We start from the raw sequence: 15296 nt of genomic DNA on the forward strand, positions 1-15296 counted from the left end.
CCCACCAGCCCAGTTGTAGGTGTGTTTGTAACTGGAGAGCCTGTTTTGCAGTAGATTCAGTGAGGAGCCTTTTAGAGCTGACATAACTGAAAGCTGAGTTTGTGAATCAACAGATATTTTTAGGTTTAGGGACGCTGGTGAAGGAATGATGTGCTGAGAATAAATCTATTTCCGATGGAGTCAGCACCAGGGATGAACAGCCCTTATGGTTCGCCTGGGACTGCTGGGCTTCCCAGGACGGGTCACAGTCCTTTCAGCACTAAAACAGGGAGGGTTGCAGGCAGCCCTTGGCAAGGCGGACGTCCTAGCTATCCCTTTGGTCTTAGTATCAGGCGGACACAAGAAAGGGTGGATTTGAAGCATGCCTCAAAACATGACAGCACATTTTGCAAACAATAACCAAACTTCTTTGGTCCCTTGATCTAAAAGTTCCTGGGAAACAAATGAAACTCTCTCATCATGAACAGGAGGTGTTTTGGTTTGATTTGTTTTTTGTTTGTTTTTTGCTGTTGTTTTATTTATCTAGAAATGCCAGAAATTTGTTTCAAATGGAAACTTGTCCAAATTAAATGGGAACTCAGCTTCTTTCCAACAACTATCCTTCGTGCTAAATTGCTTTGCAGGGATTTTCCCCCTGCATTTTTCAGCACAAATTCATTTGCCAAATCCCCAACAAACCGGAAACTATGTAAACACAGAAGTGGAGTTATTGATATTTCCCAGCGATGTGTAAAACACCCTTTTATTCTCCAAGGTCTGGCGTGCCTCTCTGGTGCTAATCCATCATCTGTGTTTGCATGATTGCAGAGCTTGCTTTCAGGAGCATCCACTGGTGTGGATGCAGTTATTCTGTGGAGAAGTTGCATATGTTGAACAGCAATATGATATACACGAAATAAAAGGTATTACTAGCCGTGCAGCAAAGTCTGTGTAACAATGCTTGTTAAAATAGATTCATGCTTCAATTTTTAACTAAGTTCTAGGCAGGATCTTCTGATCAGAGAGCTTAATTAACCTAGGGCTCTGTCCTTTACAAAGTAGGCTTGGTTGGTTGAAGTCTTCGGAATGCTAACAATCACTTAATTATCTAAATATCTCTGTAAATATGACTGGATACAAGCATGATAAATTTTGTAAGTCAGCAATCACTTACTTTACCCATTTCATAATATACATTTGCATTTACATGCATACAATCAGGAGAGATTACATGTAGTTGTTATGTAGCAAAAATAAGCGTGAATTTGTCAGTTCTGTAGACAGGGATCTTTGTGGATACATAAATAATTCATGGATCAGTAAACATATCTATATGCGTGTATTCTTGGGTCTGGTGGACAAGTGTACAAAATGTGCAAAATAATAGATTCACCTCTTTTTGCTCGTTTGAGATGTCATTTTAATGTGGAATTACAGTAGCTCCTTAATGATGAGAAGTAGTGACAATTCATTAGCACACTGTGGCTCAGATCAAGTGTTTGATTTGCCTACAAAGTGTGACCAGTCCTCAATTATAGGAAGCGTACGTGTTTCTTTTGAACATAATTTTTTTTTTCCTTTTGCCAGTTAAAATAACCTTGAGCTTTCTTTTTTTTTTTCTTTTGAAGACCCCAGCCAGCAGCAGACAAATGCTTCTATAATTTGTTCTTCAATAATGATTTTTTTTTAGAATGTTAAACTGTCATGAAAAAACAACCTTCAGAAGCACTACTACATTTCTTGTTTTCTGCTTAAAGGACAATTGAATAATGGAGAGAAAAGAAATAGCATGTCAAGGCTACTTCAGGTTTTGTCTTCTGGCTTGTTTTAAGAAATCAGGGCTTCCCCGGGGTTTCTTTTTTTTTTTTTTTTTTAAAGTAGTTGCAACATTCTATTTCTCCTTAGTGTAGAGAGGGAAGTGCACTTCGAAATGTATGTGGTATGAACATATATATTTCATCAAAAATAATTTCAAATTAGTTTCCTTTTTAGAATTCTTATACCTTTTAAAATAGTTGAAATGTGAAAACCTCAAGTAGTAACCTTCTTCCCCATATTTTCCATGGCTGTCTTACTCTTCATTCTGTATCCTGGGTACCTAATACAGTGTGAACATCTCACAAGATTCAGTTGCTGTTATGGGTTAATTAATCGTTGGCTTCCGAGACCATAGACTTGTGTTGATTTTCTAGTAAGGCTTCCCTTGTGAATTTCATGCAGAAGTCTTTCCACTTATTTTGCACATTTTGTGTAGATGGTTTTGCTCAGGAATTAGCAAACTGTCTCACTCCAAAGGGTGCTGAACCTCAGCAGCTTCTCCCGTTTAGCAGGAGGTTGACTGCAGCTACTCCAGCTATAGTCCTACAGCGAAACGCTGCAGCTAGATTTGGGGCCCGGAGCGACAGCGCCCTGAGGCTAAGTTAAACCATCCTTGGGCTGAGATGCCTGGGGCCCCCCAGAACATCTGGACGAGAAGCCAACATCTGGATGGATGTACCCTGGTATGTAGACCTTGCATCTAGATAACTTGTTGGGAATTCTACTTTTCTTCCTGAGCCAAATTCTACTTTTCTTCCTGTTTCTAGAGATTTCTATTTTCAAGGTATTCCTCCTGGGGACTAAAATACATCATTGAAATCATGAAATTTTCTTTCTTCTTCTCTTGTTGTGGTCATGGTGGTAGATTGCTTTTAATATTGTAATCAGTTTTGTAAAAACCCTTTTTAATGATTTAGATATACTTCTTTAAATTTCTGAACCACAAAAATATTTCTGTCCTGCTTCAATTATGAAATTTGAAGTTGCTTTTGAAAGAGATGAATTGTGATAATATTACCCTTACAAATGGGAATTCTTACGAAAGCGCTGTCTCTGTGTCTGCTGTTGGTGGAGATTATTTTAAGTCCTCACTCACGCTGGCTTTCCTTTCTGACTTGTTTATATTCTCAGAGTTTAAAAATACGGTAGCCAGAAAGCTCCTCTCGGGGAGTCTGCGTTTAGTTCTTGTCTGAGGATTCCTTTCTAAATGGACTCTGGTATCATTTTAACACTCACGTTGTTTGCCGAAATCCAGGCTGCCCAGGGAAATTAGAGCAGTTAATTTAATATCATGAATGTTTGGGGGCTTCTTGGCTTATTCACAGGCCGGAGAGTGCAAATCAAATTGGTATTCTGTGTAAAGTAGAGGACAAGAAAAGTTGCCTTCAAAAAATAGCCAACCCCCCTCCATCCACTGCCTTCCTGCTCCTCCTCTTTGCCCTGGGCCCATGGAAATCTTGCTTTATTCCATGAGTCCTCCCCAGATGCTCCCTCGGAGAGGTGTGTGTGGCAGATAGATAGCCCCCCATGTGGTCATAGAAGGAATGCTCAGTCATTATTCATTATTAGTAGTAGGACCATAGGGCCACAGGCTGGACAGTGTGGCTCATGGCTTAGAGATTTCTTCCATGTCGTTTGAGACCCGCCCTGCCACAATGTCAGTAGAAGGAGTCATTCTGCAGCCATACGTGGCCAGCTGTGAAGTCACTCGCACTGTGCTAGGCAGTAGGGTAGGTTGCTTTGTGTGGGAAGAAGAAAGGATTCAGTAGCAGTGCGAATATACCCTTCTTATTGCCGAGGAAAAATAGAAGAGAGCTATGAGGCATCCTAAGACTGCTGAGCTCTTTCTGCTCCCGTTTCCAGAGTTCCCTTTGCACATGTTCTTGAGCGACGCCGTTTTGTGCAGAATGGGCCATGGGCTTTTTTGAGTTGTTTCTGAGAGGATCTTTGAATGAGCCGTTTCAAAGGCATGATATGGACCTTTGACCTGAGAGCTTAGAACACACGGCGGCCTCTATCGGCCCCCAGAAGCAAACTGCTAAGTCAAATGCTTTGGCCTTAGCTCAAGAAGATTCTCTGTGTGTTTAGTTCTCGCCACACTCCCAACACTCTCAGAGAAATGCTGGACTCATCATTATCTCGCCTCCCATCTCCTGGGCTTCAGGACTAACTTTTGTGCCTCTGAGCTGTAATTTTGAAAAAGAAACCTTGTCTGAACAAGTGTGTATTTACTTTGTTTTAGGGACCTAGCTTATATATATCAGGATTGATTGCAGACAATGAGCTTTTTACAAACTTCCTGATGCTCACTGCCTTGAAGATATAATAGCTGGGAAGTAAAGCAACTTAGGTTTTCGTCTGCTTGAGGGGCCCCTCATAGGCCTTGTACCCCTGTGGACTCGCATAACACACGATAAATCTTGGGCATGGCTCTTTGACTATCAAGGCTGGGACACTGTTTATCTGTGGTTAGAACCAGAGGAGACAATCTTGGTTACAATAAACGTTTTCTAGAAAAGCATACTTCAAGATAAATATTTTAAATTTTTCATATGTTCATACGTTTGAAAGTTTCATATGTTCTAAAATAGTCTATAAAATACACCCACCGAGATGCTTATATTAAAGCTCAGTTTTCCCCATTACTAATAAACAACTAGGGGTCGACTTGTGCCACCCACGGAAACTATTTAAATATCACATAATTGATAATATATTAGACATTGCTACTTTTAGCCTTAAAATGGTCAGGGCCCTCTCTCAGACTCTCTGTCCTTACCACTTCAGTCTCCTGGGTTGCAGGACCCTGATGGGACATTGAGAAGAGGATTTTCTTTTAATCTTTTGCATATCTCCTTTGCGCCACCATTTTTAACTTCTTTTTGCCACTTCACTTTTTCTCTTCTCTGATTGTACAGATTCTCCCCTACAGATTGTATTCGTGCCCTGTAAAATTGTGTACATTTAGAATATCCTGTTTGGTTTCTGGTGCTCTCATAAAGAAAAGGAATAGAAAATACTTCACAAATCTAGCAAATAAGTAATATTCTAATAGCAAAGACCTCTCTGAAATGTCCATACAAAAGCAGATGCTCCACAAACTGCCATCTCTACCCATTACCCCAGACTGCCCAATTTGATGATTTAGATACGTTTCTACTTAGGTGGATGGTGCTGTTTTTGCCGAATTCAGCATGTTCATTGAACAATTTCTGGGAGCCAAAAGCCAGCTCCACTGCATTTCTGCTTGGTAAGGTTTGGTGGCCTTGGCGTGGGGCGATGGTTGTTGATTCATCGGCCCTTAAACTAATGATAAATCTAGAAGCTGGGCCGCAGTACTAGGCTGCCTTAATAGAACCTTTGCAGGGAATTGGCAGCCCCAACACTTAGGGAAAATCTATGAAAAGGATACTCAGCAAATTCACGTTAAGAAAGACTCCGGAAGACTTCAGGGTGGCGAGAACTCTGCGATTCCGTGCGAGTGGCCATCAGCAAGAACTTTGAACATAGGTATAGAACCGTCAACCTGCAGGGGGTTCTGCTTCTTGAGATACCCGTTCTTGTCTATGTTTAAATTAAAAATATCCGATATCTTCTATCGTGAGTGTCTATTGAGATGACTCGGTTCCCCATGATGCTGTGGCAGAGCCCGTCTGTCGTGATGGCCCACATCACTCTAATTGTACGTATTTCATTCCTGTGCATTTACACAATCCTACATCCATATGTTTTTTCAATGAGGATAATATTTTCATTTGAATCCCACCTTGCTTCAGCGGAATATAAAATGCCCCATGAGGGTCACCAAATGTAGCTTTGACACATCTTTTGTGGACGGTTGTCTCAGGATACGTTAGTGCAAGTTACAGATGAAAAGTCCAGCCACGGGAAATCTCTCCACCTGAGAGGGGCTGATTTTTTCTGAGACAAAAGAAAGAAAAAGAGTATACAGGGATAAGGGAGTTTTGCAGTTCAGCCATACTTCTTTCTGCCCCCTCCCCGCAAAGACCTTCGTGTGTTCTGCACGCAAAACACTATGGACAATCTGGAGCTAATAACCATTTTCTGTATAACATCTGGGTTTTTTTAGAAATCAAATGAGTTATTTATAATATAGAATATTTAAGTTGGGGTGTGGTCATGGTAAATATCCTTACACATCAGATATATTTTGATTTAGAGAGAATGGCATCTATTTGTTATCCCTCAACTAAAATACCTCAGCCCCAACTAGAATGTATATTAGCCAAGGCATCTTTTTAAAAGACATTATTTTCATGCTCATAGGATGGAAAGGGAAATAAAAAAAGGAGTCCTATAATAGGTGCATTTAATTCTCCCCAATTTAAATTTAAGTGGTACATCTTTAAGGCAATAACGATATTCCTTTCTTCCCCCATCAGGAACGTTTCCATCAATGGATTTCTTTAATGTTGATGGTTGGTGCAGTTTGAGGGAATCTGTATTTAGTCAGAAAATGCTTCAATAGAATGACCCACCAGATGGGCCCCATAACAAAGCACAGAGGCATCAACCACCACAGACATTTGGTGCTTAGAATAATAAAAAGACTGTAAAATTAGATTAGTTGAGTCTAATTTGGAATTGGTATATTCCCCATGCACCCTCGCCGCTCTTGGGCAGATAAAGCCTTGAGATTTAGCACTGTGTCAGAGCAGGAGACTGCAACTTCCAGTAAAAGGGAGTCGACGGAGAGGGAGAGAGGAAAAAAGCATTCTGGGAGGTCGCGGAGGGCAGAGCAGTGACCTCCAATGATTTACAGGCCTTTAGCTTAATGAAATTGTTTCAGTGACATGACGGTAAGAGCTCGTAATGGATTGGATGCCCTAATGTAATGAAATTACTCCCTTCTGCCTAAAAAAAAAAAAAAAAAAAAATGCGCAATTAATATTTACTGAGACCTGACAGCCTTTGGTGCGCTCGTCTGTGTAGTTCTCTCAGACAGTCAGAGAGGAGAGACGGAGCAGCGTGGCAGACAGGCTGGCTCTGCGCGAGCTCCTGGCGGGGAGGAGCAGAGCCTGCAAGGGGTGGAGGGACAGGCGCTCCCGTGGCTAGGGACGCCCGGCCCGGGCCACTCGGCTCCTCAGCGCTGCCCCCACTCAGCCTTCATGCTCTCCCCTTGCTTTTCCACAGGCAACTGGACAACAACCACATCAGCTGCATTGAAGATGGAGCCTTCCGGGCGCTGCGCGATTTGGAGATTCTGTGAGTTGATTTTGCGATCGCTGCCTGTGTGCGTGTGTGTGTCCGTGTGAGGAGAGAGGGCGAGTGTGTGCGCAGGGGGGTCCGTGTGGATGCATTTCTGTATCTTCTGCTGCAGTGCTATTAAAATTGGGAACCGGGAGATCCCTCCGGCTCACCTTGGCCAAAGTGTTTGCAGGCAGCAAAGTGTGATTTCTCACCTCCCACAAACTGGGGTTCCTGCTAATTAAGTCTCAATTGAGCCCTTTCTCCTCCTATGCTCCGCGGTATTTGTTGCTGGGTGAGACAGATGGGCTGGAGTAGCCCCCCAGCGCCTGGCAGAGCATTCAGGGAGAGTCTGTTTGAGTGTGGGCATGTGAGGAGACAGGTTACAGGTATGGGAGATGAGAGGGGGCGGCACAGGGGGTCGGCTGGAATCACCCAGAATCAGAAGGGGACCTTGGCACCGGAGTGGGGGGAGTGCGAAACAGCCTGCTAAAGTCCAGTCATTGCTATTGCTCCTGGGATCTCATCTCAGATTTAAATCCAAACTTTAGGCAGTAACCTTAAAGTGACAGTGGGGGAAAAGATGAGGGGAGGCGGACCCTCCCCAGAATCCCACTCTATATACCTTGTCTAGAAAAAAATGTGTAGCTGCCTCTCTGTGTTCTGGATTTTCAAAGGGGTCTAGCAAAGGAAACCTGATTTCCAGGGGGGAAAGTCAGCTAGGAATCATCTTGGGGTCATTCAAAGTAAAGTTGAATTTTGCAAGAAAACATTTTGATTGTTCTCACCCAAAGCTACACTTCTAGCTGTCCCTGGTTTGGGGAAGCCTGATTTGGGGAAGCCTAGTAAAACTTGTGTCAGGAGACGTGTGGTTTTGTCCCGACCCAGCCCCTAATTAGCTGTGACCTTGGGCAAGTTCCTTCTGCCCTCGGAGCCTCAGTTTTCTTGTTTGGAAAATGAAGGGTTGGTTGCTGTATGTTGAGGGTGACTTCCCCTTTCCAAGTTCTGGAATTGCTTGGTTCTAAAAATAATTCTGGTGGTAGATTTCTATCCAGTGAATGATAAGGGTAGGATCTGTTGAGCATCCCCCGAAAATAAAAAATTAGATAGTCACCAGGTTACATATCTCTGACTTCCAGAAGAATGAATAAATGTCGAACACACAAATGAATGAATATATTAAAATGTCCCTTGGCACATAAAGGAAGGAGTAAAAGGTCCTCCTTCCACCTTCCTTTTCACCTGGCCCCGCAGACAGTAGTGACGGGTTGGAGCAAGCCTCCCCACGTTGTGTGAGAGGAAGGTGATTCCAAGAGGAATCACGGGAAATAAAAGGGGATGCTGATGCTGCAAGCTGCTGGAAATCTGATGAAAGCCGAGAATTCCCGGTACAGAAAAGGCAAGACCCACAGCCAGGGAGGTCAGGTTGTCATTCCTAAGATGGATGGTCTCTCCTCACCCAAACTCTGACCCCAGAACCGGCAACAAATGCGTGTCTGCTAGGGAGAGGATGCCAGCCCTAGTTTAGTAACCTAGGGCTTCTCTTATCAAGAGGCAGGGGCTGAGAAGGATAGGCATGATTTTCCCTGCCTGCAAAAAAGCCTTTGTAAAAAAGGGCTGCTAGGAGCATATTACCCTATTCTTGAGGAGGATTAGAAAATTCCTTGGGAAGAGACCAGGAAATGGAAGTCACCAGCTGCCACGAAACAGCTGTGACGACCTGACAGCCCACATGTTAGTTCTCTCTACTAGCAGTGGTGTCATCTCACCTCACCAGCAAGGCTGTTGGTGGGAGAAGGAAGGGCTTTACAGTCAGACACACCTGGGGGTGAATCCCAGATGCAGTGGGACTTTGGCGAAGCTACTCAACCTCTCTGAGTCTGTTTCCTTGACTTTAAGAAGAGACACTTTCTATACTACATCGGAGGGGCTCTCTAACTTCCCTTCCACTTCCGTAACTTTCTGCCGTGCCCTCAACCCCATCAAACACCTGTCTGGGACAGAATTGGACTGTCCCTCTCTATTCAGATGTTTGTTATTAGAAAAAAAAAAGTTGGTATCGAAGTACACCAGGTCTCTCAAACTTGAAGCTTAAAAACCTATGATGAAACAACAAAAAAGTCCTCATTCCCCATCATTGCAAAGACGCCCACAGGATCTGATTAGTTTATCTTTTCAATTCCAAACAAAGCCAGATCAATAGCTTTGTCTTAAAGACGCTCTCATTTGGCTTCACATGGCTAAGTACTTAAAATTAATCATAATCAGTTATTCCATGGGTTTTTAATTTCCAGCCGAGGCACACGGCTTTGGAACTATCCATCTTAATGGTGAGCCGTTCTGAAATTGGCTCCAGCTGACATCTCCATTTAAAGACTCTCCCCTCCCAACCCCCAGACCTTCCAAATCTCATCTACACATTGACATTTTATAATACTTCTTTGTAATCACAACTTAGACACCATCAAGAATCTTGACAATGAAATAAATAGGAACTAAGGGAGGGCGTCATACGTCAACTTAATAAATTCTTCAGAGAGAGACAGAGAGGAGTTCAAAACACCCCAGAAGGGTCATCTTTAAGTATCTAAAGCTTTAAAAGTCTGCAAATTATGAAGACAAAATAGAGTATTTCAGGTGTGTTTTCTCTCTGACATGAAGTACAAAACAAGGAAAGACTCATGGTTATCTCATAGAAAGCTCTCTCAAAATTAACTTCAGGAGAGTTTGTGGATGTCAACTGCTAGTGGAAATATTTCGCACAGGATTACCATGTTATTCCACGCTTTCTGTGGATGGAAATGCCATAAAACTTCTTTCCATCAGGACCGAGGTTAGTGTCTCCAGTTACACTGCATGAGAATTTAGGAGGTGAGTCTGGGTGAGAACCGATGGCAGTGAGGAGTGAGGAACTGATACAAGGTTGGAAAAGACCATGAAATCCACCCACCTCACCCTCGTAATTGGCTCACGCACAATGGGGGATGTCCAGCGCAGAGTACGGTGGACAAAGGAAAAGAGCCACCACCCTCCCCTTTTCAGGTAGCCAGAAAAGAGAGTAAGAAGAAAAGCATAGTGCAGGTGAAACCTGTCAGGGCTTCCGTGGGGGAGGACTCACAATGCAAATGCTCATAGCTAGCATTTGTTGTGCACTTACTCATCCCCAACACCATAACTAGTGCTTTCACATGCATTATCTCTTTGCGTCCTCACCGCCCCTCCATGAAGCTGCTGTTATTGTCTTCTTCCTTTTATAGAGGAATAACCCATTTCAGAGAAGACAAGCAACTGCTTAACTAGTAAGCAGCAGAGCCTGTGGGATTAACCATTCTACCAAGCTGCCTTTCTGGTCTGTGTTGCCAAGGCTGTCATGGTGTTGGCTCCCCTGAAGCATGGTCTACGTGTGCTGCAGAGGGATATGAACTGGCCCCCCAGAGCTGGGCTAGCTGAGCCATCAATGACTCACAATCCTGCCGGGGAGAATGTCGGAGCCTCCCACAAGCTTGTGACTTTGTCCTTCCCTTTACCCAGTTTACAGGTCCCCACAAAGTTGAAGGTAAATCAAACTCGCAGGGGGAAGAAATAATGCTGCTTTTTCACTGACTTACATTCGGATCCCAGAGATGGTGTATTCTCACTTCGGGACATCAACACTTGACTTTGGCACTCAATGATTTTGGGGGTGCTCTCCGGGCCTCCCGAAAATTCAGCCCCAACTCTCTGTATGGCACTTAAGCTTCTTCACTGAGGGCCCCCTTTCGGTGAGGCAGATGCCCTTCTGCTACCTGAATCATTGCCCTTTCATTTCCACCTGTTCTATACATTTGGTGGTTCACATCCAAGGTTTTCTCTAAGCAAGGTATGCTGATACTGCCATCCAGTGTGCCAAGACCACATTTCCAGCCCTGTCTGGTCAGGAACCATTTGTGGGGTGCTCTGAGCTGTGGGTTTCTAACCTCTGCCAGCAAGGTTAGGACAGCCAGGCATCTCACCAATTATACCAGGCTCCTCCCTGCCCAACGTGCCATCCTGCATCAGAAAAATGTTTAATGAAAAACATATTAAGAATACGGACAGATGAAACAAAAATCAGGAAACCTAGTTAATAAAATATTTATCTAATTCTTTTTCAATAATAGTGCAGGAGGAAAGAAAAAGATTTTCAGACATTGTCTCCTGACTACATGTAGCAAATCAGAAGTTCAGTGGACATGCTGCCAAAAATGCCAGACCAAAGATGTCAGGAACACATCCTGAAAATGCTCTCATCTCCCAGTGAGTGGTCTGCCCTTGATAAATCACTGGTACCAGCTAAATTGCATGCAGATCCACAGGTCTGCAGATAACCAGTGTGTGCTGTCTTGAAGGTCTTGCTCCCATCTATGTCACTTGCCAATTTTGGAAATTCAGTGACATTATTATACACTGGCCCTGGAAGGACCTTAAATGTCTCCAGGACGACCTCTTATTAGTGAGATAAGACACACAGGGGCTGTGAGCAGGGCCAGGACTAAAGTGAGGCCCGTGCCTCCTAACATTTTGCACCTTGGACAACCCCACTTCCCTCACCCTAGTCCCGGCCCCGGCTAGGAGTCTTGCCAAGGACAACATCAAGTTGGCGGTAGCCAAGGGACTAGAACCTGAGTCTCCGGACCCCTGATCCCATGTTCTTTGCCCTTACTGGGCAGTTCCATGCAATAGGCTATTCAGAAGAAGACCCCGATAAGATTGGGGATCCTAAGTGCAGTTCTCTTTGCTAAACTCATCATTAAGTGTTTTATATTATTTAGGAGGTTGGAGGGCAAACTTTAGTCCATGACAGAATCAAAGGATGATCTTGCTTTCAGCTCTCTTGAAACCAGAGGTTGCAAACTGGACTACAGAGTACATTGAGTCCACAAATGAGGGTTTTTTGTCCTCTACTACCCTGTAGTGTTTTTTAAAATTGAAATTAACATTTAATATTTAAAATTTATGATATTTTTCATAAAAGTCCAGATTTCCAGCTTTGGACTTTTGGCAAACCCAGAAGCATTGGCAACCCTGGACTGCATTTCTGCATTGCGACAGTTGCAGCTGAAGAGCACATACCCTCCTTAGATGGGCGTGTAGACTCCACTTTCCCACCAACCTCCACTCATGTCAGTTACCTGCCAGCCCAGGCAGCCCCCACTGTAATCCATCTGAGAAGCAAGGACACACCGTGTGCCAGCATAGTGCTGGATCCGGGGACAGTAAAGCTTAAAGAAGTGAGCAGGTGCTCTGGTGGATCAAGCTCTGTGGGCCAGAGCTTACCAGACTTGTTAAATGGACATGTACAGACAGAGAGTGCTGAGTGGTGTGCAGTCCAAGACCCCCAAAGTGAGCAAGGACACCACAGAAGCCATCAGGAATGTCTCAAGTCTCGTCTTCTGGGAAGTTCTTCTCAAGAGATGAACTAGCCTCCAAATTCCCTTTGATTTTACAAGAGTTGTAGTTGGGTTTGTGCATATGAAGAGAAGTAACAGGTGAACACCCCCCCGCCCTGTTTCTTGCTCCCCAGGCCCCTGTGTCAACCTGTGTACTAAGCTCCCTCTCAGCCCACATTTAGAGAAGAGAGATTGAAGAGTTAAAGCAGTGATAGGAATTAACCAGCCTTTTAGGGTAGTTCTAATTCAACCACATCCAGGTGGGTACAACATGGCCTGACCCTGAGCCTCACTTGTAGACACAGAGAATGGAAAATAAAGTCCTTTCTTGGTATAAGAAGGAGGCAGTGAAAAGAAATTGACAATGGTCCCGATGCCCAGGTCAGGGTGTGCTCACTCTTCCAGCGTGGGCTTCTTGACCTGGCAGAGAGTGCTGGGCACTGCGTCTTGGGACGTTCGTAGACACTGTCAGTCCACTTCAGAAAACCCAGAAGTTTAATGCAAGTGGAGATCTATCCTCTGGGTATGGAACTAGATGCTCTGATTAACAAATAATAATGTAATATCATATAATACAATGATATAAAAATTGTTGATATGGTTATTATAAAAATTATAATTGCTGTTATAGCTTCCATTTTTTAGCATCTGCTCTCTTCCAGGCACAATGATAAGACATTAGATTGCAGCATCTTAGGGTAATCCTCACCACAACCTTACGAGATGGATGCTGCTAATCTCTTCGTTTTACCAATGAGGAAACTGAGGCTTAGAGAAGTCAAATAACTTGGCCGGAGTGCCACTGACAAGTACAAGGGGACTACTCTTCCACTATCAAATCCACCTTGCCTGATGTCTGAGCCCCTGCACTTAACTGCTCTGCTACAATAAATAAAAATTTTAAAATACATACCAGAGGGGCTGGCCCGGTGGCGCAGCGGTTAAGTGCGCACGTTCTGCTTCTCGGCAGCCCGGGGTTCACCGGTTTGGATCCCGGGTGCAGACATGGCACCGCTTGGCATGCCATGCTGTGGTAGGCGTCCCACATATAAAGTAGAGGAAGATGGGCACGGATGTTAGCTTAGGGCCAGTCTTCCTCAGCAAAAAGAGGAGGATTGGCAGTAGTTAGCTCAGGGCTAGTCTTCCTCAAAAAAAAAAAAAAACCAAAAAAACGCACCAGAGAAACAATTATGTGCGTTAATGAGATTACTAGCTGTCGTAAATGCCCAGAATAATTCACGAACCATAGTTTTTCTTTTTGAAAAGTTGACCCATGGGCCATTCAGCTAAACCTATGACCTCAGCTTCATCAGCATCACATTCAATTCCACAAAACTGCCTGACATGCAGGTACCAGGCCAAGGTTGAGTTTGGGGGGATTAGCGTCCTCCCATAGGACTGGCACCAATTCAGCTTCACCAAACTGGGTGGTTTGGGGCTCATGTCCTTATTGAAAAACAGAAGCAGTAATACCAACCCCTTAGGCTAGCTTTAAAGGAGATACCACAGGCGTGTGTCCAGCAAATAGCGGATGCCCATCAGGATGCTCATGAAATTGAAGTTGAAGGATACGCCTGTCCTCTTCCACTGCCTCATCTCCAGAACCTCGCACAAGCCTGGCACGTAGTGGGTAGTCAGTTAAACGTGGACCCAAATCGAGTTGAAATTAATTAACTGAATTGAAGCTTACCCCGCCCCAGCCTCTAGATTCTCCAGGATGTCTCGGCTCTAACAGAACTAATGTAGTTCTTGTCCCAGCATTGTTTTCAGTGTTGAACAATGTAGTATTTACTGAAACAGCACATTTCTCACATTACCTTTGTTTTTTTTATTCCTTGAGCTAAATGGTAATTTTTTTCCTTTTCCTTTTTTCTTTTTAATAATGAACAAAATTAGAGGTATACTGAAAATTGGTGTTTTCTAACAGAGACAAGACTCATTTTCATTTATTTACAAATGTTTCACCTGGGTTTCTCTGGGAGCTGCAAACATTTTTGTTTCAACAGCCTTCAGAATCAGGGTGTTTAGTCATGACATCGTTTTGAATATAGAACTGTCATTGCTTAATGAAAGTCTTAAAATATCTCCAGAATATGATTTTTTTGGTACTGTGCTGCAAATTATGATTTCTTCAGGCAATCAGGATTAAAATTGCACTTTGTGGAAAGCATCGGTAACTTCCATTCAGCCCGCAGAATCCTAGGAAAGGAACTGGGTTTTCTATAAATGGTCGCTTGTGCCACACAACACACCCTCCTTCCTAGTCACCCAGACTGGAAGTTTGATCATGGTCATGCTCTTAAAATGACAAGCTTGCTTTTGAGAACATCAGGTTAAGGAAAAAGTGAAAATTTCTTTGAAATGTAGGATTTTTTTTTCCACTTAAATAAGTGCACTTTAACAGTACTATTAACTAGAATCTGGGGATTTCTAATGGTTTCCATTTTATTTCCTTTTCCTGTTAACTAAAGGCTAGTTTAGTCTCTGAATTGAAAATATATTGGTGTTCATTCCTGGGTTAAGAGGAGATGGCAAAGATCGTTGAATTGTTCTTCACCAACAAAGGATCGTGAATCAGCAAGACTCCCGTTACCCAGCTCTCCTATGAGCGGGTACTTAGGTGGAATCAGGTAATGGAAGTCTCACTGTCCCCAAGGGCCACGGACTCCACCCACCAGGTCTCTATGATGAAACTCTGGCTTGACAAATTAGGTTTGGGAGCCGCCTTTTGGTTTGCTTTGTCCCACCTAAAACAAAATGGAAAAATAACTCTGCATCTTTGAAAAAAGATTCCAGAGGGTTTTCTCTCAGGGACAAGATGAGGAGGCCAGTGGGGAGATGCTACAGAGCTGCCAAACGCGTATGGGGGTCAGTTCACTCCCA

General features: G+C 43.6%; 1 protein-coding gene across 1 annotated transcript in view; it reads left to right on the forward strand.

Moving 5' to 3' along the window:
- Positions 1–15296, forward strand: part of SLIT3 (slit guidance ligand 3) — a 592330-nt gene that overhangs the window by 418438 nt on the left and 158596 nt on the right. Inside the window, exon 6 of the mRNA XM_046666802.1 lies at positions 6952–7023. Coding sequence (XP_046522758.1) covers positions 6952–7023 — 72 coding nt within the window. The remainder of the gene's footprint in view (positions 1–6951; positions 7024–15296) is intronic.

The sequence above is a fragment of the Equus quagga genome, chromosome 7 (genome assembly GCF_021613505.1).
Source record: "Equus quagga isolate Etosha38 chromosome 7, UCLA_HA_Equagga_1.0, whole genome shotgun sequence".
Classification (NCBI taxonomy): domain Eukaryota; kingdom Metazoa; phylum Chordata; class Mammalia; order Perissodactyla; family Equidae; genus Equus; species Equus quagga.